Consider the following 25,748-nt stretch of genomic DNA (forward strand, 5'->3'; position numbering starts at 1 on the left):
AATTCGGATAATGGGGATTTTACTGTACAGGTATCACCTTTTAGCATATCAGGCTCTCATTCATGAGACGTTCATCTTTGATTGCCCCTGAACCAGGGATCAGATAACAGTCAACCACACTGAGGAATCTACACCAGTTATAAGGGCAGCAGGTGAGGCTAGCTTTGTGTGTGTGAGTGTGCGTGCGCGCGCGCTTGCCTGCCTCTTAGTCTTCTGCATCCCTTTGTCTACTGCCCTGCTTACCAGCCTCTGTGTTTACCTGTGAGTCTGTTACACCTGAGTGGAGAAGGGTAGAAGTTGTCACCAGCACCCAGGTCACAGACCGTGAGAAGAAACTGGGGGAAGGAAGATAAACCAGCTGTAGTCCCTGCAGATAGCAGCCTCCAGTTGCAATGCTTCTAATATCTCTTCTGCCCACCACATCAGTGACTGGACCCAAGGTTATTGTCACACTTCCCTGGAGATGGGCTTGCCCTGCTAGCATGCTGGTTGTGGAAGTAAGATTGCCTGAGTGTGGCTCACTGAATGGAGGTGATAATTCTGATTCAGATAGAATAAATGTAGATTGCCCTCGAAAAAGCCCTCTTGTGTGGTGGGGATTACAGCGGAAGGCAAATCGCAACCACTGAGTGTAGAAGGGTCAAACATGGCAATGCCTTGTACTCTAATTGGAAGAGAGTGTTCAGGTGGAACAGTAGATTCTGACCAACACTTAATGCCTGGTCACATTAATGTTTACTTTAACTGTGACACTTGAACTTGTTCAGCCACCTTGGACTCCTCTCTGAACTGGTGGGATCTCATTTCCCACTACCAAGTTCTCTCTGCAAGCATTACCTGAAAATCGATGTCCTTTGAAGAAATTGGAGAGGCATTTGCCTGGTAAGGTTCCAAGTCAGAACCATATGCATTGGCAGGGTCCTCCCCTACCCTTTCACAGTTGCAGGATCTCTAAATTGCAATGCAGCCAAACCGTTCTCTGCTGACCAATCCTACATTCTACTTATCCCTCCTCCCCTCCACCAACAACCAGCTCAAGAAGCAACTGTCCACTCAATCGGTAGGAAAACAGAAGAAAGCTAAATTGTCCCTCATTGCCAGATGAAGCAACAGATCCCATACCTGCTTTGTGTTCTCTTGACTGGAACTAGATTTCTACGTGGAAATGACAGATGAAATTATTTCATGTAGGGACATCTTTATGGCTCTCTTTTTAATTTTTAGTAGATAATCTCTTTTGTAGACTAAGATAAGTTGCCTTAGAAGCCCCATATTCCTTTTGTCTTGTGATGTGAATCTTAACAGTGAGTGCATGCAAGTCATGCATTTGTGGAGAGGGTAACAGCCAAACCTGATAGTCTCAGATGCTCAATCCAGGAAGGACTGCCAAGACAAAATGTTACAATATGTTTCCTGGTTTTGAATAGACACTGAAGTCAATATTTCTGATGAGATCAGTGTGCTTTATTAAAATTAGAAATGATGATCTTAATCTCCCACTTACCTGATTGGGAAGAAGCAACAATAAAGATTACTTGTGAAACGTGTTTACTTCCCTAGGTTCCAGTGCTTGCTAAGATGAATTCCTTCAGAGTTTAGAGTTGTGTTTTCTAGCCACTGTGCATCATTGCAGGTTTTAATGCCATCCTTAGCCGATTACAGCACAATTTTTTTCTCCCCCTGTTAATGATGTTGCTGGCAAGGTGAGACAGTGTGTGAGTGAAGTGTACAGTGAAGGCATGCTTCTCATTAGCCCTTTCAATCTTTTCTTTAAGCAGTAACTATTAACTACCACCACTTAGCCGCCAGCCGCTCCGTCTCGGTGGAAGATGATGAAGAAGACGAGGATAGGCTGCATGAAATGATTTCTATGATCTGCTCACGGAACCTCACAGCTCCTAAAATGATGAAAGGTTTTTATGCAGCTTGGCCTAATCACACTTGAAGTGATGTGCAGTGCACCATACAGTCTCATCCCAAGATTCAACAGTGTTGGCATTACTTTCTCAAACTGGTCAAAAATCTGGAAATTGTTTTGACCTATTTGAACCTTTGGTACATTGACCTCCTCCTCGCTCTCTGAAGTTCTAACTTTTTGCAGATTAATATTGGGCCAAGTTTAGCCAGTGATCAGTAGAGTCACACAGACCAGGACATCCCTGACTGAGCATCAGACACACTGCCGCTGACCTCTCAGCAACCTTTGATCTCAGGGCCTAAGAGCTGAGCATGGGCCCTGTCGCTCTCTGATGACCCTTTCCGGACGTGCCCTTCTATGCAACAGCCCTGAACGCATTCATTTCCACCATGTGGAGCTCTGGTGATTCATGGGAGCAAAAGTTAGCACTGAGCTACTCAGGACCAGTGACCAATTGCTTGCCCAACCAGGGAGTAGAAGAACCAGGCTGGGCCATGATGACCCCTGAAATTGATCTACTTCCTAGAGCCCCATTGGACAACTGGCCTTAAGAATCCATTATTCAGTTCCAATAAGCAAACTGTCCAAGCCAAAATCAAAACTTATTTTCACTTTAAGTTTGCTGAAACTTTCTACAATAAGCCTATTTTTATAGTGGAAAAACACATTTTTTTAAAAATCCATCAGCAATTCAAATATAATGAGCATCTTAAAAATAGTGAAGCAAGGGTTAACGTTAGCGGTTAACACAGCACTGTTACAGCGCCAGTGATCGGGATCGGGGTTCAAATCCTGTGCTGTCTGTACGTTCTCCCTGTCTCTGTGTGGGTTTCCTCCGGGTGCTCCGGTTTCCTCCCACCCTTCAAAACATATTGGAGGTTTGTAGGTCAATTGGGTGTATATCTTACTGTGCTGCATGTCTAAATTTAAATTTAAAAAGAAACAAAATAGAAGATATTGCAAATTGCAGAGGTAAACATTGCCTCCTGAAAAATCAATCAGCTGCTCCCACCCTCTAAATGCAAATGGACAGTTAGAATATTCTAAGCCACAATCCTGTTAAAAAGTAGTTATAAATATAACTGTTACAAATATTCCTGTGTGTTTCCCTTTCCCCAGCTGAAGTTTGCAGGCTTAACATAAAGCTCGGAGAATGAGTTTTTATAAGGAACCCATTTGATGTAACAATAGTGGACATGTCACCGGCAGCCAGCAGCAGGATTTTGGTTTGTTCTGGTTAAGAGGTTTCTGCACGGTGTCGAGAGTGGGGCATTGTGGGGTGGGAAGAGGGGTTGGGCAGCTGGTGTACTAATGTTTGCAAACCCTATTAAAAGAAAATGATCATTACATCCCAGGTTCACTGCTAATAGTTTGAAGGTAATGACAGCACTGTTGTCTCCCATATGCTCGCCGTTGCTTTTAACCTTTTGCAACATGCTTGAACTGTGCATGTGGCCCAGACACAAAGATAAAATCCTCAGAGTAACCAAGATGCTGTTCACTGTAATTCTTCACCGGGTGATATTCGGTTTCTCAATTTCTCAGATAACCTTTCATCAGGTTTTACTTTTTCTTTAGGTTCTGTGAGGTTCTGATTTCACCAGGTTTCTTGCCACACTTTTCCACAGATTTAAAAAACTAAAACAAAAGAATGACGTTTCTTTAAATTCCTTGCAATATACGCTGAAATTTTATTTTGGTAACTCAAAACCATTGAGAAGCTGCAGTAAATGATACGTCGTCCAACTGCTTCCCGAAGAATTAAGGTGAAGAGCATTTTTTGTTAAAGTCATTTATTTTATATTTAACCTTAAAATCAGTGCCCTCATTCTGCCTGCTTTGAATTGCTCCAAGACCCTGGACTTCCATTGGATGTCTTAAGTGTAGTTGTGTTGCAATCATGGCCTACATTGCATTGATACCCTCTATCCCATTGTACCTCTGTCTCAACCTTTATGTTTAGTTTCTGCCTACCACTAGATTTAGTTGCCTGGCTGCATGTGAAATTTGACTGTTGTGTTCCTCCTTCTGTATTGGAGTGGGGTTGGTGGGAATTGGGGAGATGGCAGCAATGCAGATAACAGGAGTGGTCCAAAGTCTGTAAAGAGTTCAGAATGGCATCCAACTCAATGTAAGCTGTAGCATAACTGCCTCTTGAACTGAGATTTTAAAAATCTCCTTCTAATCACTCCAAGACGTTTACTTTTAATATTACATTGAAATATGAGATGGTTTTAATTAATATTCTGGTCCATGTGGTTTTTTTTGCCAACTGCTCTCATTATTGGTGAAATCCCACAGAAGAACTCATGTGTATCACATTACAACTTTGAGGATATTGGAGTTGATTAGCAGAAAGGAAGATGCCCCAAAATGATAAGATTTGATCAGTGATGAATCATGCTGAGCTGAATGAATTTCACTAACGCATGTGTTATGCGTGACATTCAAAGCTTAAAAATGCTTTACAAATGCAGCAAAAACGTATCATTGCTCTGATTTGATTGAACCTTTTCCTTCTGATTTTCGGATCATAAATAATTGCATCTGTAAAATGCCTGCAGAAATGTGATTAGTACAGGCTTTTAAGCTCCTGTCGCAGTTGGATTGTGCAATTTTATAAAGGGAAAATGAAATTTAATTTGTGCTTCCTAGTAATTCGGTTTAAGACCGCAGAGCGACAGTTTAGGCATTTGACTCATTTCCATGGTCTTCATGTGTCAGTTTTGTTCATACCAGTCATCTGATTTTCAAAAAAAAAAGCAGTAGTTTGTTTATCTCTACTGTCCTTCCTGCTTACTGGCTCTTGTTAGATACGTTTCCAAGCTTGCAGCTCAAGCCTATGAGTGGGATTTTATTCAGCTAACCCAAAGGAGCTAAATTCCTCCACATTTACACATAGCAGATTCCCAGCAATGGCAGTTATTTTTATTTATTCAATAAAGTAAAACTCCCCAGTAACCAGCCCCTATGGGGCTTGGTAGATGCCGGATAAGTAAATTTGACGGTTGCTTGAGATTGTGAACTAACCACTAGGGGGTACCAATTTTAAAATGTGGTCTTTTTTACGTATTTCCATTGTTTGAGGCTGCTGGTTGCTTGAATTCCAGACCAAGGGAATTCTATTGTATGTAGATAGAGAGCCCCATGAATTGAATCATTTAAGAATCAACCACCTTCAGACACTGTCAAAAGCATGTGAGGATGGAAAATATACTTCCCTGAAGAAGATTATAGTATTTAGATGTATTTAGTAAATACCCCAAACTAAAATTCAGCCTTGTGCTTCTGGGTGAACAGTGAAGTTCTCTAGCTTTGCTAGTCCAGTAACATGACCAGGACTAGGAATCTTGGCTACATTTCCATTTTGTCAATTTGGTCTGGAGGTACTGAGGTCAAATAGTGGCTCTTCAATTAGCATTTCAACTATGTTGCACAACTCTCAGGGCAAACTGAGAGTTAATTTCAGATTTATTGTCAGAGTATATACATGACATCACATACAACCCTGAGATTCCTTTTTCCTACAGGCAGGGCAGAATTACTTCTTGAAAGTGCAAAAAAAAAACTGTACACAACGTACACAAGTAAACAAGAAATGTAAACAGATAACAAATGTAAACAAACTGACTGTGCAATACAGAGAGAATAAAGAAAATTAATAAAGTGCACAAGTCAGAGTCCTTAAATGAGTCCTTGATTGAGTTTGTTGTGGAGGAGTCTGATGGTGGAGGGGGAGCAGTCATGATAATAATTTGAAACTGCATCTTAAATTGCGCTTGGCATTTATTCCTTTCCTGGGAGAATGGGCCAAAAAATGGCAGATGAAGTTTAATGCAGACACATGTGAGGTGATGCATTTTGGAAGGGCAAACCAAGGTAGGAAAATACACAGTAAATGGTAGGGCATTGAGGAGTGCGGAGGAGCAGAGAGATCTGGGAATATAGATTCATTGTTCCCTGAAGGTGGCGTCACATGTGGACAAGGTTGTAAAGAAAGCTTTTGGCATCTTAGCCTTTATGAATCAAAGTATTGAGTCGAGGAGCTGGGATGTTATGTTGAAGTTGTTTAAGACATTGGTGAAGCCAAATTTGGAATATCGTGTGCAGTTCTGGGAACCTAACTACAGAAAGGATATCAATAAGATTGAAAGAGTGGAAAGGAGATTTACTAGGATGTTGCCTGGTCTTCAGGAGTTGAGTTACAGGGAAAGGTTAAACAGGTTAGGATTTTATTCCTTGGAGTGAAGAAGAATCGAGGGAGATTTGATCAGGGTTTACAAGATTATGAGAGGTATGGACAGAGTGGATGCCAGTAGGCTTTTTCCACAGATTGGAGGAGATAAATACAAGAGGTCATGGCTTTAGGGTAAAAGGAGAATGATGTGGGGGAACATTAGGGGGAAGTTCTTCACTCAGAGAGAGGAGGGAGCACAAAATGGGTTGCACCTGATGTGGTGAATGCGGGCTCGATCATGTGTTTTAAGAACAAATTGGATAGATACATTGATGGGAGTGGTCTAGAGGGTTATGGAATGGGACCAGGTCAGTGGGACTAGCGTGATGATGGCCAGCACAGACTAGAGGGGGCTGAATGGCCTGTTTTCTGCACTTTAGCATTCTATGGTTCTGTTGAGTCACAGTCCTTCTTATTTTGTATGCCCTTATGCCTCCTTACACTTAAAATCATGTTTCATACAATTGAATACTTTGACATAATAAAAAGGAAGATCTTTCTTTGCTATTCTATTCAGTCATAACCTCAAGGCTTCTAGAGAAGTGACATGATTTGCACCTGTGAAGTAAAATCGTTGTGGGATACAATATTCTAATGCACATTTGAAATTGGGCACTTCAGACATTTTTTGTTCTGTGACTGTTATTGTAGGATCGAGGGTTTCTCAGCTGTAATGATTCTTTTCTGGTATGTAGTTCATCCAAATAGGTGAACTTTATATTGGAACTGCAGTTAAGATGGCCAAATTGAAGGAATTTTTGCCTGATATCTGTGCAACTATAGTCCCAGCTATCTGTAGAAGAGTGCATACTAGTTGGACTGCAGAGATAAAACAGACTCATTCCCACATTAAACTAAGCATCACCTTGATTTGCTGTTGATCTCTAATTATTGATAAAGTAACCACATCAGTTGCAAGCTGGGCAGTTGGTTGATGGTCCTGGGATTTTCAGTCTGAGAGGCATGGTTTTATCTGCAATTAACTTTCACTGTGTAGACTTTGTCAAGAAACTACAATGTTATCTTGGTGTCCAACGTAAGCAATAGCTTTAGTAAGAATGGGAAGAGTGAGCTACAAAATGTCCTTATGTGGCAGTCAATACACTGGAATCGGAATAGGGAACAAAATCCGTGACCTGTTGTCCTGCCTCTTCCATCTCAGTGCAGGGATCTGGGATTGCTGGTCTAATGACGGACAACAAATTAACCTTGCCCCTCTAGATCAATACGTATCCTAGGTTGCCCTTTTGCCATTTAAGGAAAGACTGGATCGTTACATGGATAGGAGGGGACTAGAGGGGTATGGACCGGGTGCTGATCAGTGGGACTAGGAGGGTGGGGATTTGCTACGGCATGGACTAGTAGGGCCGAACTGGCCTGTTCTGTGCTGTAAGTGGTTATATGGTTGTCCAGCGAATAAGTTCAAATGAATCAACTTTCAGGTTCAGTTGTGGCTGGGCAAAAATCTAGCATTATCAACCCTTATTTGATGCGGCATGCACGGACTGACACATGAGGACCATGTAGAATATAGGAATCTAATCAGTCACCCTTCATGGTAATACCTTAATAATCCAATGTAACACTCATAAAACAAAATCACCCATGGCCTAATCTGAACCCTGCCTTCTTCAAGGTTGAGGTTCTAATGGCACAATTGTTAGCTTGAATAAAAACAGTACTTTTAAAAGTAACAATTGATCAATCATGTGGATGAATTTTAAAGGTTTAATTTTATCCCTTTTAGACGTTTTAGAAATTGAAGCTGTGAAAAATTGTCGTCACATTAAACCTTTCAGCCGAAATGGCACAGATGCAGATGATTCCAGCGGTAAACAATATATTGAACTGAGGGGGAAAACATTTCTAAACTGCATGCCAAATTTTCCTTTTTTCTCCCCCTAGATCCCAGCGAATTGTTGGAAATGCATGGATACAGCTCAACCCAGTTTCCTTGGCAGCTCGGAGATCCATGTAGCCAAGGCTCCTTGTGTCTTTCCTGCTCCACCAATGGTTCTCCGTATGATATGCCCGCCTGCTGCTCCTGTGGGAATGACAGGTGAGGAGAACAGGCAACTATCCCTGTGTGAAAGAATATTATGTTTATTGTCAAGGTACATACATGACATCACATACAACCCTGAGATTCTTTTTACTGCAGGCTAGGCAGGATCACCACTGATTGGTAGTTTAAAAAAAAAATTGTGCACTTGTAAACAAATAAAGAAATGTAAACAAACTGTGCAATACAAAGAGAATTTAAAAAATCAATAAAGTGCAAAAATAAGGGTCTTTAAATGAGTCCTTGATTGAATTTGTTGAGGAGTCTGATGGTGGAGGGGTAGCAGCTGTTCCTGAACCTGGTGATGCGAGTCTTGTGGCACCTACACCTCTTTCCTGATAGCAGCAGCGAGAACAGAGCACGTACTGGGTGATGTGGATCCTTGATGATTGCTGCTGCTCTCCGACGGCAGTGTTCTCTGTAGCTATTCTAGGTGGTGGGGAGGGTTTTGTCTGTGATGTAGCTGGTCAGCACACCTTTGGGTCATCTTGAGAGGTCTTACAATCAATCAGTTTTTGAATAGCACCACCCTGCAGCTATGCCAATACCATAATAGGTATCCAGGCCGATTTATATATTCAGTGTCTCCCAAACAGTAAAGCTTTATTTTGAGGAGATGGTTGGTAATGTTAATCTGCATATTGGGAGAAATTCCATGCTGCCCAATGATATTTTAATCTATAATCTTTCTTTTGAGTTTCCAAGGTGTCATTACTAAGAATTTGTCACCTGCATAGTGTGAGCTCCACCAGGCTAAGAGATGAAGTTTAATTCATTGACCTTCTGGTGAATGTGAGGCAGAATTAGGTTGGGGTCAGGATGAGAAGTTTTACAATTGGCTGTCGATGGCAAAGTAATTCCCCAACCTGAAAATAGGTAAAAAAGTAGGAGAGAGTCCATTTCATACTTAACATTCATAGATTCATAGGGTTATCCATTCATTCTAGGTTCATCCCATTTGCCTTCATTTGGTCCATGTCCTTTTAAGGCTCATAGATCTATCTAAATGTTGTAAATGTACCTGCAGAAAGCTCATATCCTCACCACAGCATGCCTTCCTATCTATTATTGGCAAACTTCAATACTTTATACTCTGCGCTGTCTTCCAGATCATTAATATAAATTATAGATGATTGAAGGCCAAGAACAGATCCCTGGAGAACTCCACTCATCTGAAATAGGCCCATTTCTTCTGAGTCTCTGTTAGCCAATATAGAAGGAATGGTGGGGATGGAGAATGTGCTTTAAATAGGAGAAAGAGATAGAGATCTGAGTGAGCTGGACTACCAAGGTTCAATCCTGATCTCCAGTGCTGTCAGAGTAGAGTTTGCTCCATTCTCCCTACATGGATTTGTTCCTCCCATATCCCAAAGAAATACGAGTTAGAAGGCTATTTACCCACTGTGTAGGTGAGAGGTCAAATCTAAGGGGAGGATAAAATGGGATTAGTTTACATGGGTGCCTACACTAAAGAGCCTTTTTCTGTGGGATATAATTCCATGAGCTGATAAAATGCTTTGTCATGGAAATTCAGATAGTGCTTGAAGTAAACATAAGATAAATAAAAATATCTTTGGAACTTTATTCTAGAGTATGATGAATAGACCATCATAGACAATGACCTGCCATGACTAAACAGAAAAACTATACTTTGGAAACGGCTGCTCTTAAAAAACACTGTTTCTTCTGTTGCAGGACTCCATTGAAGATGCTTTGTGTAAATATGAAGAGACAAATTGTTTCAAGGGCGTTTTATGGATGTAAGTATGCTTCAGGAACTGAGAGGTAGATTTATCGGAGACTATGAAAAGAATTTATTTCATGTTACTGTGATGTCCAGTGGCGTTTGTTAACATCATTGCCTGTTTGAACATCATCTTTGATATTATCATTATGATACATGCCAGAAGTAATAAGCTGTGACTTATTTAAAATCTTAGATGTTAATATCTAAGCCACTGGAGTTTATGAATCTAATTCTGCACCCCCACCCCTCCCGCTAGTTTCCAACCTCTTTTTTTGGTTTGGCAGTTCGGTTTGACGGAATTGTGTCTAGGTAATACCTTTTCACTGTTACCTGCGGATGTCTGCCTTTCACTCTGGAACATCTTGAAGCTATCCTGAAAGCCTTTGTGTTTCTGTGCCTAGGGCTAGCCCACTGCCGTCACCTTTCAACAGTCCGCACACATCTCTCGGCTCTCGTGAACCACACCATTGTCCCGCCCAACAAGCCGTGTGAAGCCTCAGGTGGACTGACTGCAGAAGTCTGGAATAAGTATGAGAAGGATAGAAAGGTAGGATGGAACAGGGGGAGGGTTTTGTGAGACAGTGCACATTAAGCCCTCTGCAAGGTGAAGATCTCATCAGACAATTAATGACACTGAGAACTCAAACCACAAATTGTGCTCAACAATTGCTAATAATCCCTGCTGGATCAAACTAAATTGATAGAATCGAACTGTAGATTTGTGACAATCCAGTGTCCTTCCAAGTTATTATTCCTCAAGTGTCTACTTGATTTCTTTTGAATCCCTAAATAACCTCTCCAAGTCGGCCTTTTCTTTATGACCACTCTCAAGGTAATGAACTTGTTCCTTACATTTCCTTCACATAAGTTTGGCTCATCACTATAAATGGGTGTTCCTTAATCCTTGGATCCTCTATGAAAGGGAAGAACTTTTCACAGTTTGTGAAAGCTAAAATGTTAAAATCTCTAATAAAACAAGAAATGCTGGAAATATTTTTCAGTCAGGCGGCATAGACGGAGAGAGAGAAACCTGTTGTTTCAGATCGCTGCCCCTTCATTGGAATGGAGTAAAATTGAAGTCAAACGTGTTTTAAAATTTCAGAAAAGACATGCGGGAAAGTAAACAGAAAGATTGTCTGTGATTGAGTGAAGAGCAAGAGAATGAATGCCACAAGTTAACAGGAAAGTCTGCCGATCCAGTGATTGTAGGGCAATGGACGAAAATGCTGGAGAAACTCAGCAGGTCATGCCTATGGATGCTTCCGGGCCTGCTGAATTTCTCCAGCACTTTTGTGTATTGCACCACAAATAATGGTGTTGTTGGTTGAGAGGAAACAATTACAGCTGGATTTGGAGGAGAAGCAAACAGATAGATGATGAGTAAAAATGGAAAGAAGCAATACTGGAACTGTGAGGTACAAAATATTGCAGATGGTAGAAGAATAAAATAAAAACAGAGCACTTGAAATTGTCAATAGGCCAAGAAAGTATCTGTGGAAAGAGTGAAAACGTTAGATCTTTCGTCAGAACGGGCTAGTTCTGGGAAAACTGGAAGATTATCTGAAATGATTGAATTCAGTATTAATTCCTGATAACTGAAGTAAGCCCAGTCAGGAGATGAGAAGCTGTTGCGTGACCTTGTAGAACATTGTAGGAGGCCAAAGACGAAGATCAGAGTGGAAGTAGATGGAGAACTGAAGTGACAGAAAGCATGTGGTCGTCCTACGATTAACCTGCACGGCTCATCCATGACGAGTTGTATAATTCAATCTCCATTGGTTTCCACCCTATCACAAACACTCCCTTTGTTCTCTCCACCCATCCTCCACCACAACAGAAAATATGTTTGGTTTAGAACTTTCTGCAGTTGCTGTAAATGGTTGTTGACCTGATATTTGAATTATTTCTCACCTTGAATATTGCCTAAAGTACTGAGTAGTTCCAACAATATCTAAGAGGTCTCCTATCCATCTTTTTGCTCCAAGCACTACTTCAGTAAAATCCTGCAGCTGAATTCCCTGACAGAACTTTGTATCTTTCCTACTGTATGATGGCCCATGAATGAGAGAGCCCATTCGTCATCCAACCTCTGTTTTATAAAAATTCAACATCATGGCGACGTAATAGCTACCTCACAGTGACAAAGGGGTGTAGGATGAGGTTGGCCTGGGCTACTGTCACTGATGCATTTCAGTAGCTACTGGGAGCATGCAATGCTTTACAGATTCACTGTTGCTGCTCTGAGCACTTTTACAATACAAGGTTCCTCAGCATCTACAGGTTCCTTGTTTACTGCCAAATGCTTTTAAGCCATTTGCCAATAGCTAGCATGAACAGGGCAGTCTCCATTTAAGGAGAATTCTATCTTCCTCCTCTCCCTCCAATAGACATGGTCTCTTGATGGACCACCTGCTTGAATCATAGTCAACACTTTGTTCAACCATGGAGAAAAGCTCCATCAATAATGAGACCAATTCTGCTCGTACTTTCTCCACCTACATCCTTTACTGAAGGGCTTAGTGTGCTGGGATCAAGGAAGGGAACCTTACACCTGAACTTGGCAAGACAAAAGCAGCAAAGCCATAAGACCATAAGATATAGGAGCAGCTATAGGCTAATCAGCCCATCGAGTCTGCCCCGCCATTCATTCATGAGCTGATCCATTTTCCCACTCAGCCCCACTGCCCGGCCTTCTCCCCATAGCCTTTGATGCCCTGGCTAATAAAGAACCTATTGATCTGGGCCTTAGATCATCCAATGACTTGGCCTTCACCATTGCCTGTGGCAACAAATTCCACAGATTCATCGCCTTCTAGCTAAAGAAATTCCACTACTCTGACCTAAGTGGATGAAGTTATGCCCTCTTGTCCTTGACTCTTCCACCATGGAAAACAACCTTTCTACATCTACTCTGTCTGTCTTTTAACATTCAAAATCTTTCAATGAGATCACCCGCCCCCACCAATTCTCCTAAGTTCCAACGAGTACAGGCCAAGTGCCATCAAACATTCCTCATATGATAACCCTTTCATTCCAGGAATTATCTTTGTAACCTCTTCTGAACCCTCTCTAACTTCAGCACATTCTTTCTTAAATGAAGACCCAAAAACTGCTGACAATACCTTATAACCATATAACCATTAACGGAGCGGAAACAGGCCATGTTGGCCTTTCGAGTCCGCACCAGTTCACTGATTTTGTGCGCCCTCGTCAGGCATTGGTCCCAGTAGATCTTCATTCAATAACGATGGGCGAATTCAATGCAGGTGGATCAGTCGTAGAAATGTTAGTGAAACGTGTAGTTCAATACTTCCGGGCACATTCACCTGTTGTGAAACACAGTCTTTCAACTGAGAAAGACATTATTCCCCTAGAATGCTTTCCATCTGTTGACTAATTCTCAAACCACATGCATTGTTATTCACTATAATGCCTTATAAAGCCACAACATCACATCCCTGCTCTTATATTCTATTCCTCTTGAAAAGTACGCCAGCATTGCATTTGCCGTCTTCATCTCTGACTCAGCCTGCGAGTTTACCTTCAGGCCATCCTGCACGAGGACTTCCAGGTCCTTTTGGATCTGGGAATTTTCAATTTTCTCCCCATTTATTTCTTCTACCAAAGTGCATGACTGTATAAAGAGCCACCTGCAGATCTTTGATAGGTTTCTGGTTGAGATTTGTAGAGAATGCCCAAGGTGGAGAGTTAACCTCGATTTAACTGTATCATATAGTACTTCTAACTACTTCATTCTAAAGGAGTTTTCTTTTTCTAAAACACCATTATCTAAAAAGAAAGAATGTGACATAGTCCTCTGTCTTAATCAGAAAATTGTGATCTTTTGCAGAGATTGCTATATCAAAATTCTAATGCAGGTCTTTTATATTGTTACTTTTTAATTTTTAGAATTACAAAAAGTTAGAGCTGCTTAGAATGGTTTACTACGGAGGAGTCCATCATGAAATAAGGAAAGATGTCTGGCCTTTTCTTCTCGGGCACTACAAGTTTGGGATGAGCAAACAGGACATGGACCAGGTATGTGGCCGACCTCCTTCGTGGGCTTTCTTTACTGCCGAAGCAATCAGTCTTAAGTGTTTGAAAAAAGATGGCCTGCGTGATCAGCCATGAATACTATGATTGCAAGAGGAGAGCGGAGGCCATGCATTCTACATCTAGTGACTCACTCCCTTCAGTGGGAGCCTACAGACCAGCTGCAATCCACTATTCTGGACTGCTCCTTACATGGATGGAAGCAGAGCCAATTAAACTCAAAGCTCAATGACAGTCAAGATCAACCCATCCCACTATGTAGGATCTTTTGGCAACTCATCCACCATCTTTAAACACTCCTTCATTTTTCATGTAGACCTCCTAAACCTGCAACCCCGACCAAGTACAGTAAAACCCCTGGTTTCCAGAATTCAAGCAACCCGCAAGAAGATTAATTTTAAAAATTAAATAGGTAAAAAACATGAAAGTTTAAAATTTGTGAAAGTAAATGTTCTCTGAAGTAAAAGGTAAACCTTTGGTGAAGATGGGAGTAAATATTCAGCCAGTGGAGTGCTTTGGTCGTGCTTTGCTCATACCAACTGTTTGAGTAGAGTTGTGTGAAACAGCACTGGCGTCACCCAGGATGAAGAGTTGGTTGATGCCGCTCGCCGTTGAGGTGACTTTTAAAGTGTCTTCTTATCCCTGCTTAGTAAGAGTTACCCTAGTCAGAGGCTTTATCTGTAAACTTAGCGGATGGGGGGGGGGGGAGTTAATTATCTATAATGTTATTGTTTGTCTTTTGGGCGGGTCCGTGGAGGGGGAGGAACCTGCAGATGAGGCGACGGTTACATGTTTTCAAGGAATTTGATTGAAAATAAAGAAAAATGCTTCAAGGTTTATATATTCATGCAAGTAAAGTTTGTTCAATGTAAGTACAGTAAAGTATTTTTGTCTTTTAAACAGTTTATTCTTAATGCCAATGTATTAGTTAGGCCAAGCAAATGGAAAATACACATATCCAGTATAGATTGTACCTCTTTAATCCAGCGACGTTGGGACCTGGCCATTGCCGGACCACAGAAAATGCCGTAAAACAGAAATGGACCCCAAAGGGAACCCCTTATGTAAAAATATCTAAGGTAGAACAAAACTTAAAATAGGAAATAATACTGTGGGGCAGCATGGTTAGCGCAACGCCTTTACAGCGCCAGCAATCGGGAAGTTAGTACAAACTCCTTACAGACAGTGTGGGACTCGAACCCAAGTCCTGATCACTGGCACTGTAAAGGTTGAATCTGCTGCCATCAGTAAACTCCTTATAGACAGCGTGGGACTCAAACCCTGGTCCCAATTGTGACACGTTCAACCTTGACAGTGATTGGGAACCAGGGTTTGAGTCCTGTGCTGTCTGTAAGGAGTTTGTACTAATGCCGGCAGATTCAAAACGTGCCAGACCACAGGAGTTGCTGGACCACAGAGCGCTGGATAATAGAGGTTCAACCTGTATCTACCAATCCCCATAGGTACTGGATACTGTAGAAAGACAGGGAGAACATGTGCATAGGAATGCCACCACCTCCAAGTACTCACATTATCTACATCCTAAGGCACTAAGTTAAAGTCTTGGAGCACCCCACACACTGGAAGCATCTTTAGCACATTGGTCGCAGAGGTTTTAAGGAAGTTGACCAGTTTCTTGAGGATTATTCTTTGAGGAATAGGCTTTTAAGCAATGGTCACACCCCGCAACCCCCTCACATCCAAATACAAAATATGAGGAACTTTTGCTCGGCCTTCGATATTCCTGAATAAGGCTGTTTACTGCCTTTGGGTGGTTTTGGTGAAGAAGAGCTCCAATCTTCATACTGGCATTTCTCACCAGGCCAGTAAGATTAATGATTTTTTTTCCTTCGACGTTGTGCGATATCTCTTGTGAACTTGCTGTTATTTGGCACGTGTCGGAGAAAATAGAAATACCACGCAGAGCTGATGTCCGAAACAACAGGTGATTTATGAAAGCCAATGCTCGTCAGGAGACCAGTCAAAGCATGTTTTGGTTCAGGTCTCTTACTCTTAACGGACACGATTACAGAAACTTGGTTAACTTAGCTTTACTGTTTTGATTACAGAATGGGAATTTCAAAAATCTCATTACTGGCAATTGTACTACAGAGTAGGATGCTTGGTTATCTAGAAGTTTAACTTGGGACTAAGTTTCTATAACAATGGGTGCACTATATGATGGTAACTTAACAATAACAATACAGCAAAAAGTCACACTATAACATAATGAATTGTGTTGGGGAAACTTGGGTGTCGGCACTGTTGCATTTCCCTGCTCTACTGTCTTTGGTTCTCTGTTACGACATTAGCATAATCCACATCCCCTTTTACTAGTTCTTTCCCCTACAACACAAGGATGTCATAAGTGGCAATCCAGGGAGCTCTGTAATGACAAATCCTTCAATAAGCAGTACAAATGTTTGATCAGAAAAGATTATCTGTTAAATGAAATGGTTGTATCTTCTACACTGTTTTTAAAATGAATTTGTTTACCTGAAGGTGTTTATCAGTTTAAAGGAATATTTAGACTTGGTGCAACTTCAATTTGACCCCGGTGTTCCCGTATTGGAACAGTGTTGATAGTACATCTGTGGAGAATGCCAGTTACAGGATGGGTAACACCGAAGTTACTTGCTATCTGCTTTTGCCTCACAGGTGGATGAAGAAATTGCTGCCAAGTACAGATACGTCATGGCGGAGTGGAAGGCTTGTGAAATGGTTGTCAAACAGAGAGACAGGGAAACGCATTCTGCAATCTTGGCAAAATTGTCATCGGGCAGTAGCATAGACAGCCATGTGCAGCATCTAATCCACCGAGATTCAACCATCAGCAATGATGTAAAGTACATTTTCTGCAACCTTCATCTGTCAACCCTTCCTCTTTCCACAGATACTTCCTGACCCGTTGAGTTTTTCCAGCTCTTTGTGTATTTGTTTCAGATTTTTGGTGTCTGCAGTTTTTCTCATTGACATTAAGTCTGGTCTCACATGGGGGCCAGGCTGGGAATGCTGGCAGATTCCATATTTACTTGCTGTTGTCCACAAGTTACTGGTAGCAGTGCCCTCAGTGTCTTTGAGGTTAGGGTGAATGTTACCTTTTCCAGTGTCATTGGTGTTGACTTGCCAATGCAATCCAGAATGCTGCTTCCACAATACAGTGTCATTGGGTGCGTGAAAGAGAATGAGAATTGTCTGAGAATTTCTTGACTACTGAGGTACTGAGGCCATTCAGAAGCATTCGGAAAAAACTTTAAAATTTTGAACAGACTTATTAGTTATTAAAAATTAATATAAAATAATGTAGTAAATCTCATTTAAAAACCTTTTCTGCTAATTTTTAACACTCTTTTTGGGCAAGGTCCTGCCAGCAGTTTCTGCTGAGGTCGGAACTCCATTCCTGAACTCGGATGAGGTGTTCAATCTTGGAGTTCATTCGGGAGAAACCCCAGGGTAGAGCAGAGGTATATTTGACCCTTCCACCTGCATACAGAAATCCCAAGCTTCGTGGAACTGTGTGAAGAAATGTCAGCGGTTCACCAAGGACACATTGCAATTTTTCAACATCTTCTGGCTATTTGAATTTATTTACAACACGTCAGAAGCCGATTTCCATCATTGAGACCCATGTTTCCACCCCCCCATTAACCTACACCCCATGTGTATTTGAAGGGTGGGGAAAAAAACCCTGGCAGGTCAAGGCAAGAACAATAAACCTGATAGTCAACACTGGATTTGAACCTGGGTTGCTGGAATTTGCGGCAACGTCACGCTAAACACAATGCTAACTGCACCATCCAAAGACGTACGGGGTTGGTAAGTTAATTGGGTATAATTACCTGGAGTATTGTGTGCAGTTTTGGTCACCCTATCTAAGGAAGGATGTTTTGCAATGGAGGGAGTGCAGAGGCGATTCACCAGGCTGATCCCTGGAATGGCAGGAATGACTTATGAGGAAAGATTGCGCAAATTGGGATTATACTCGCTGGAGTTTAGAAGATTGAGAGGGGATCTCATGGAGACATATAAAATTCTGGCAGGACTGGACAGAATGGATGCAGATGGGATGTTTCCAATGGTGGGAAAATCCAGAACCCGGGGCCATGGTTCGAGGATAATAGGCAAACTATTTAGGACCGAGATGAGGAGGAATTTCTTTACCCAGAGGGTGGTGAATCTGTGGAATTCATTGCCACAGAGGTCAGTAGAGGCAGGTTCATTAAATCTATTTAAGAGGGAATTAGATCTATTTCTTCAGTATAAGGGAATTAGGGGTTAAGGAGAGAAGGCGGGGACGGGGTACTGAACTTTAAGATCAGCCATGATCTCATTGAATGGCAGAGCAGGCTCGAAGGGTCGAATGACCTACTCCTGCTCCTATCTTCTATGTTTCTATGTTTAATTGGGCTGCACGGGTTTCATGGGCTGAAAGGGTCTTTGTGCTGTATCGTTAAAATAAATTGAATCAAGTTTCACAGCCTGACTGCGGCAAGACAGGAACACTAAGCCTCGTCTCCGCTGTATTGAAGCAGTAAAAAAGAGAAAGTGCTGGAGATACTCTGCAGGATAGGGAACAACTACTGAGAGAAACAGGATTAACCTTTCTCACAAATACTTGACCTGCTGGGTACATCCAGCACTTAGTCTATTTTCCAGATTTCCAGTAGCTGCAGTTCTTTCCTTTTCACCTAGGGGGAGTGGTGGGCACATGAGGACAAATCGTTTGATTGGTTAAAAAGTGTCTTTTTGGAGGAAAGTTGCTACAATTCTGTTGCAATCAGTAGTGACTGCACTCAACACCTGGTCAGTGGAATGTTGTAACAGCGCCAACGTCCCCGTCTTTGAATCCTGTAAGAAGTTTGTATGTTCTCCCTGTGTCTGTGTGGTTTCCTCTGGGTTCTCCTACCCTTTCTTCCTACCCTTCAAATAACATATTGTAGATCAATTAGGCAACTTGGATGGCATGGGCCCATGGGCCGAAAGGTCCAGTTACCATGTTATGTGTCTAGATCAGTGGTTCTCAACCTTTTTCTTTTCATTTACATCCCACTTTAAGTATTCCCTATGCCATCGGCGCTCTGTGATTGTTAAGGGATTGCTTAAGGTGGGATGTGAGTGGGAAGAAAAAGGTTGAAAACCACTGTGGTAATTGTCCCTAATTGACTCGTTATGTGCATGGTTTCAGAACTCCACAAGAAATGGTCCAATGACAATTTTTCTCAAGCAAAATATTTCAGTAACAATTGGGTCTAGAGCAGTGGTTCTCAACCTTCCCTTCCCACTCACATCCCACCTTAAGCGATCCCTGACTAATCACAGAGCACCTATGGTATGTGAGTGGAAAGAAAAAGGTTAAGGACCACTGGTCTAAATTAAACTCTACATCATTGGTCATGAAACAACTTGGAATGTCAAAAGATTGTTAAAGATGCTGTGCAAAAGACCTTATCTATCAGGTGCTAAAACCCTTGTCTTGATATCTATTCACTGTCAATGCAGTTTTGGTAAGGAGACTTATGCCTTCTATAGTTTTCTTGGAATTCATGAACTGGTGTGTTATCTACATAGCCTTGTATCTTCAGATTGATCTATTTAATCCAATGTAATGTGGTTGAGTAGAATAGAGCCAGTTTTCCCTCTGCTTCACTGTTACTGAAGCAGTTCAGATCCCTCCGCTCAAAGCCCTTTCGTGGAGTCTATGGCCCAGCTACCTTTCTTTGCTCTCATCTTTCCCATTGTTTCACCTAATGGTCTTGACTGCCTCTGGGCCTCACAACTCTCGCTGGTTTTCTGCTCCATCGCTCCCTGTTTGGGAGCCCTTCTCGCCCTCAGCACCCTGACATGGTCTGGAACTAAACTGATTCCCTATAACTTACTCTGTTGTCAAGTGCCTGTCTCAGGCAGGTTTGTTCCTCAGTCACTGGAAGACCACCATGTTGTGCTGTTGAAAACAGGCTGACATGACCTGTTACTGTGGAGCAACGATTCCCTTGTACAACAAAAGGAAAATCATGAACATTAGTAATCTGAAATGTATCATTAGCTGAAAACCAAGACAAAGCATTTCAATTTTAGATGATGCTGCAGAATATCTTTCAAGGTAATTTCGTAGTTACTGCTTCTAGCTGGATAAGAAATGGGATAATCTTTTTAAATCTAAATACTTTGAGAAGTTCTACTAAAAGAGTTTCCATAAAAGTTGCTTCTCTGCATTGTTGATTTAAATTCTCCGTCAGTTTTACATTCCCACCTCCTTTAATATCTTATTTAGGTCTTCATTTCTGTTGATGAAGGAGACCAGGGAGAAAAGGTCTTCAAGACCATGGACGATGGGACAACGACAGCAAATGTTGGCACTCCAACTGCGGCAGCTGATGAGAGGCCATCGATCGAGTTTGACTCACCTGATTCCGGGCTGCCTTCCTCAAGAAATTATTCTGTCGCATCAGGGCATTCCAGGATCCTTTCAAGTACCGATGATCAGAGTTTGTGCATGGAAGAAGATGTATTAGAGGAGGAAGATAAGACGGAATTGGGCAGAATTGCAGAACAAGCTCCCAGTGTTAGTGAGTCTGGCTCCGGAAGGACGAGTGTTGTACAACAAGCTGGAGTCCACGAGTCATTATCCGAAGAACAGCTATGTACTCAGTTGGATTTGATAATGTCGGAAAAGGACCACTCAACTTTACCAACTATGACATACACGGTCAGTGGGCCTTCATCTAAAGGTCAATAAATAGGATAGTCTACATCATTCCTTTATCATGTGAAATAACATCCAATTAAAGGGATGAGATTCCTCCATTTTTCTTTTTTTGTTAAATTTCCATTTCAGTGAACTAAAGAGAAAGCATTAATTTTATGGAGCTGAACATATAATCATTTAAGCATACCTGCTCCTTGTGCATGGAGCTTTCAGAGTGAATAATGCTAGCATTATTCCATGATGTATTTTCTTTTATTATGAATTTATTCATTTCTGTCTCATCTTGTGTTGTTCCTTTTACAATTAAGGGTGATATCAAATGTCCGTCTTCTAATTTTTTTTCTAAATCTAAGCATGGAGGAAAGCATTTAAATAAAGTAGACGGATTGAAATCTTTGCCATCATTTGTAAAGGCTTCTATCCTTTGAAGCAGGTTCAGATTCTATCCCAATATTGTGATTCCAAAAACAGCTGAGAGTAAGTTTGGCTTTAGCTAAAGTTTCAAAAACATCTTGACAATAATTATTGAACTTTGTACAGGACTAAAACATACAAGTCAAAGTGGCCTTTTTGGATTTACACCTATCACAAAATAGGATTTCAATTAGGAAAAATACGGCCCAATCTGTCCGTAGACATATGTGCCCTATGCACTACCTTGAACTGAATCAAAGAGTGATGGGCACAAATTGACAAGTTGAAACATTATTTCCCATAAATCATCAGAAAGTAGCTGCTCAAATTTCAGTTCCCAAGCACCTTTAATTTTATCGTTGGCTGAAGGACGCAAATTAAGTAAGCTGTTATAAATATTCGCGATCAATCCTTTCAGGAAGGATTTAATTGAAGAAGAAAATCAATCAAATTAGTTGAAAAGGCAAATGGAAAATTTGGCAAAAAGAGTGTAGTTTGAAAATATATCATAAGACGCGTCTTAGGCAAATGGAACTTTTCAGCTAATTAATCGAATGACATTAAACAGTTTCCTTCGAACGTGTCAAGAAAGGTTATTATTCCTTTTTCTTTCCATAGATGTCTTAAAAAAATCGGAATAAATTTTAGTGGACAGAACAAAATTATTTAAATCAAAAAACACAAAATTGAAACCAAATCCTTAATGTATATCTGAGAATTGGATTAAAATCTTGTTCAGATAATGCAAAAGGAGAGAAGTATCTAATAGAGAGTATCCTCTAAACCGAATTCTTCTCCAATTCCACCCATAAAGGGAAATCCTGCATTTCAGAACAGAGTCCAAAACGTTATGTATCATATGTTAATTGCCCAGTATTAAAACCTGACATTTGGTCATGTCATAGCACCAACATTTTTTTCATTTTCTGTAGTAATGGTTTTGCCAACCTAGAACTTCTATTATTCCATATATAAGATGATATTTTAGAATCTAATTTGTCAAAGAATACTTTAGGGACAAAATTTGGGATAGTTTGAAATGTATATAAGAACTTCGGTAAGATTATAATTTTAATTACATTAATTCGATCTACTGATAATGACGTCAATGGTGACCATTTCGATAGCATTTGTTGAGCAATCACAGGGAGATAATTATATTTGTATAAATTTTTGACATTTTTATACCAAGATATATAAATTGATTTTTAATGACTTTTAAAGGATAATTGATTGTATAAATGATCACTAATAGGAAAAAATTCACTTTTATTTAAATTCAATTTATATCGTGAAAAAAATACCAAATTCAGTAAGCAAAGATTTTTAGATTGGAGAAATAAACCTACAAATCATCTGCATTTAAAGAAACCTTAAGTTCTCTCTCCCCTCTCTAGATACCATGCATATTTGTAGAATCTCAGAGCAAAATTGCTAAGGGTTTCAAATGCTTTAAATTTAGCGTTTGTTCTGCCATAATTCATGATCTTATTTAAGACTCTTCACTGTAATTGTCAGAGATTTGATCTTCATTTTTAAGTCTGATGTGCAATTTGTCCACATCTTTTCCAAGACCCTAAAACTCTTCTGGCATTCTCCTACTATGAGTTAGATGACTTCCTGCTCTGCAACAGGTTGCTGGCATTCAGAAATGGATGCAACAGGAAGAGATTCGGTCTCTTGGGTTAGGATTTTATATAATGGCTATTTGATCCAATTCCATTCAATTTAATAATTATTCATTGTGTTGTGTTTTGTCAAATTTTGTTCTTGGTTTGAGAACAAAGATGTGTTTATCTGTAGGTAATATGAAACTGGAATTAGGATTGCCAAGTTCAGTTATACCCCGCTTTTCGAAAGTGGAGCGTTCCTATGAAACCTTTTGTAAGCCGAAATGGCATAAAGCTAAGACACACTCACTACTATTGAAGGCTATTTTCGTAAAAGCAAAAGCCTATTCAATTTTCTTTCGGATAGCGAACACGGATTTCTTCGTAAAAGTGAATTTGTGTAACTCGAGTATTCGTAAAGTGGGGTGTACCTGTAATGAGAATTCTGATTGGAATTCTGTGGTTGAATGGAGTATGTATTATCAATGGTCAGATTAATAATAATTGTTTGATTATTCCACATCCCATAGACAGAACTGATGGACGCTGTCTCATTAAATTGGCATCGGATTGATAAGGACGTACAACGTTGTGATAGAAATTACTGGTATTTTACTACAATCAACCTTGAGAGACTAAAGAGTATAATGTGCAGGTATACATTTCTCTGCCAGCTATTAGCTATGTGTCTAAGGTGCTACCATTGTCGACCATGCTAAGCATGTGCTGCTCTTTGCCTTGCAGCTATGTGTGGGAGCACTTGGATGTTGGCTACGTTCAGGGAATGTGTGACCTCCTGGCACCACTCATGGTTATTCTGGACAATGGTAAGTGTGATAATACAGATTCTATCACCAATGTGTATATGTACATACGTACTGATGGTAGTGTAGGATGACTGTGATTGGCTGAGAGCGTAGCCATGCCTACTGCCAGGTCTTAAAGGATTGCTTCTAGCCAGACCAGGTCATTCTGGACAGGTTGACCTACATGTGATACGCTCCAGTCTTTTAGTTAATAAAAGCCTTGGTTTGGATCAACAAGTCTTTGCTTCTTTCAACGCGCTCTACAGTAAGTAACCGACTTTACATGCAAAAGTTCAGCTTGAATGAAGGGGAACTTTTTTCACACAAAATTGGTGTGATTCTGGAACTCTCCCCTAGAAAGGCTGGTGTCTGCAAAACCCCAGCCTGGCATTTTTGAAAGGTACCAGGATGAGGACCTCTGGACTCGGGGAAGGGGAGGAATCCAAATAGCGCCTTCTCAGTGAAGTTGGACATGAGGGGCCATAATTACTCACCCCAGTGTTAAAGTTCTAAAGATGTAAACTTAACATTTTATATGCCATATTGAGAACAGAACAACTTGCTTCATTGTATAACAGATACAGTAAAATCCCCGTTATCTGAATTCAACCAACCAGCAAAAAATTGTGGAAAATAAAGAGGTGAAAAATACAGAAGTTTAAAATTGGTTTCCCCCCCCCCACTCCTCGCCACAGTTAGTTTGCCAATAACACAACACACATTCACAAGCAACCGGAAAATTCACTTATTCGGCATCTACCAATCCCCATAGGTGCCAGATACCAGGGGTTTTACTGTATAAAGAAACATTCTTCAGTTATTTCTGAGCTCCCAGGGAATCATTACAAAATTAGTTATCAAAAATTTGACCTGAGTTCCACATGGTGATAAGTTTGCTGATTCCTGGGTAATGGATGTTGAGTTATGTTTTATTATCTCAGGAAACATTTTCACCAAATTTGAGTGCATGATGTAAGCTGACACTTCCAGTTCACTAGTAAGAGAGTGCTTCATTATCAGATATTTCATCCTTCAGATAAGATGTCAAGCTGAGGACTAACTAGCAGTTATTATCCATAAACAATGCCATTGTACAAGGTGAGTGTTAGTGTGGCTTAAGGAGATGAATGTACCCTGTGGTATGACTTTATGCGCTGTTGCACCAGACATTGATACAGTAGAAGTTTGAAAATCTGGACTGCTTGGGGATTGGGTCAGTTCAGATTTTCTGGATTCTTGGGCAGTACTTTTAAAATTCAAATTTAAGGAGGAATAAAGAAGAGATGAACAGGTAAATTTTGATAGTTTATTCATGAACAAATACACCATGCTTCGTTTAACAAAGTGAGCAGTTTTAAAGAAAAAATAAAGTCAACAAGGTTGGTTGCTTGTTTCTGCTGTGCATCTGTGATACTTATGCATGCACACAAAAGCACGCTAAATTTAAAAAAGTTTGAGCCTTCTTGAAAAGTTTGTATTGCTGGCATCTGGAGTTTTGGACTTCTACTGTACTTACTGTACCTACAGATTTTCATGATTTACCTCTCTTATCACTGCCTGGTCTTTGCGATGGGACATGCAGAAACACCAATTGCAGAAACATAAAGTACAAAGATCTGTAGACACCGTGGCTGAAGTAAAACTACAAAATGCTGGAGCAGGTCAAACAGTGTAGCAAAGATACATAACCGACGTTTCGGGCTTGAGCCCTTCATCAAGGTGTGAGAAAACGCTGGCAAGTAACTGAACACATGAGTGAAGGGGGAGGGGGTGGCAAAGGCAGGAGATGATAGGTGGAGAAAGGAGGGAGGGGACAGCAGCAATGAGGGGGAGGAGGGATGGCTAGGTGGATGGAAGAACTGAAAAAGGGGGAGAGGAAAAAAAAGGCGAGCAGTAAAGTCAATGCTAATGCCACCTGGTAGGTTTAATGGAAAACAGTAAAGTCAATGTTATTATTACCATCTGGCTGGAGGGTGCCCAGATGGAAAATAGGGTGTTGTTCCTCCAGTCTGGGTAGGACAGTACACAAGACCATGGTCAAATGGGAGTGTTACTCGGAATTGAAATGGTTGACCACTGGGAGGTCGCTGTGGTTGAGAATGGAGAGGAGGTGCTGAGCAAAGCGATCCCGGACCATGTTAAGGGAGGTGTTGCACCTCCTGCGGGCACTGAGGAAGGTGCCGGGGGTATGATGG

The 25,748-nt window shown here is 40.9% G+C and overlaps 1 protein-coding gene and 1 long non-coding RNA gene across 7 annotated transcripts in view; one reads left to right on the forward strand and one right to left on the reverse strand.

Annotated features, from left to right (window-relative positions):
- The window catches only part of LOC138750000 (small G protein signaling modulator 2-like), a 291,864-nt gene that overhangs the window by 123,695 nt on the left and 142,421 nt on the right, over positions 1-25,748 (forward strand). For 5 of the 6 annotated variants that reach the window (XM_069912144.1, XM_069912143.1, XM_069912140.1 and 2 more), the window contains exons 12-19: positions 8,061-8,214; positions 9,913-9,977; positions 10,366-10,511; positions 13,874-14,002; positions 16,676-16,858; positions 20,289-20,723; positions 23,278-23,402; positions 23,492-23,574. In XM_069912144.1, coding sequence (XP_069768245.1) covers positions 8,061-8,214; positions 9,913-9,977; positions 10,366-10,511; positions 13,874-14,002; positions 16,676-16,858; positions 20,289-20,723; positions 23,278-23,402; positions 23,492-23,574 — 1,320 coding nt within the window. Of the gene's footprint in view, positions 1-8,060; positions 8,215-9,912; positions 9,978-10,365; positions 10,512-13,873; positions 14,003-16,675; positions 16,859-20,288; positions 20,724-23,277; positions 23,403-23,491; positions 23,575-24,589; positions 24,652-25,748 lie in introns of all 6 variants that reach the window. The other variant, XM_069912145.1, reaches the window with a different exon arrangement.
- LOC138750005 (uncharacterized) lies at positions 7,870-12,054 on the reverse strand. Its single transcript, XR_011349007.1, has 2 exons — positions 11,876-12,054; positions 7,870-8,237 (listed from the first exon to the last, which is right to left on the reverse strand). It is a non-coding gene; the product is annotated as an uncharacterized lncRNA (long non-coding RNA).

Source organism: Narcine bancroftii, chromosome 14, assembly GCF_036971445.1.
Source record: "Narcine bancroftii isolate sNarBan1 chromosome 14, sNarBan1.hap1, whole genome shotgun sequence".
Taxonomy (NCBI): domain Eukaryota; kingdom Metazoa; phylum Chordata; class Chondrichthyes; order Torpediniformes; family Narcinidae; genus Narcine; species Narcine bancroftii.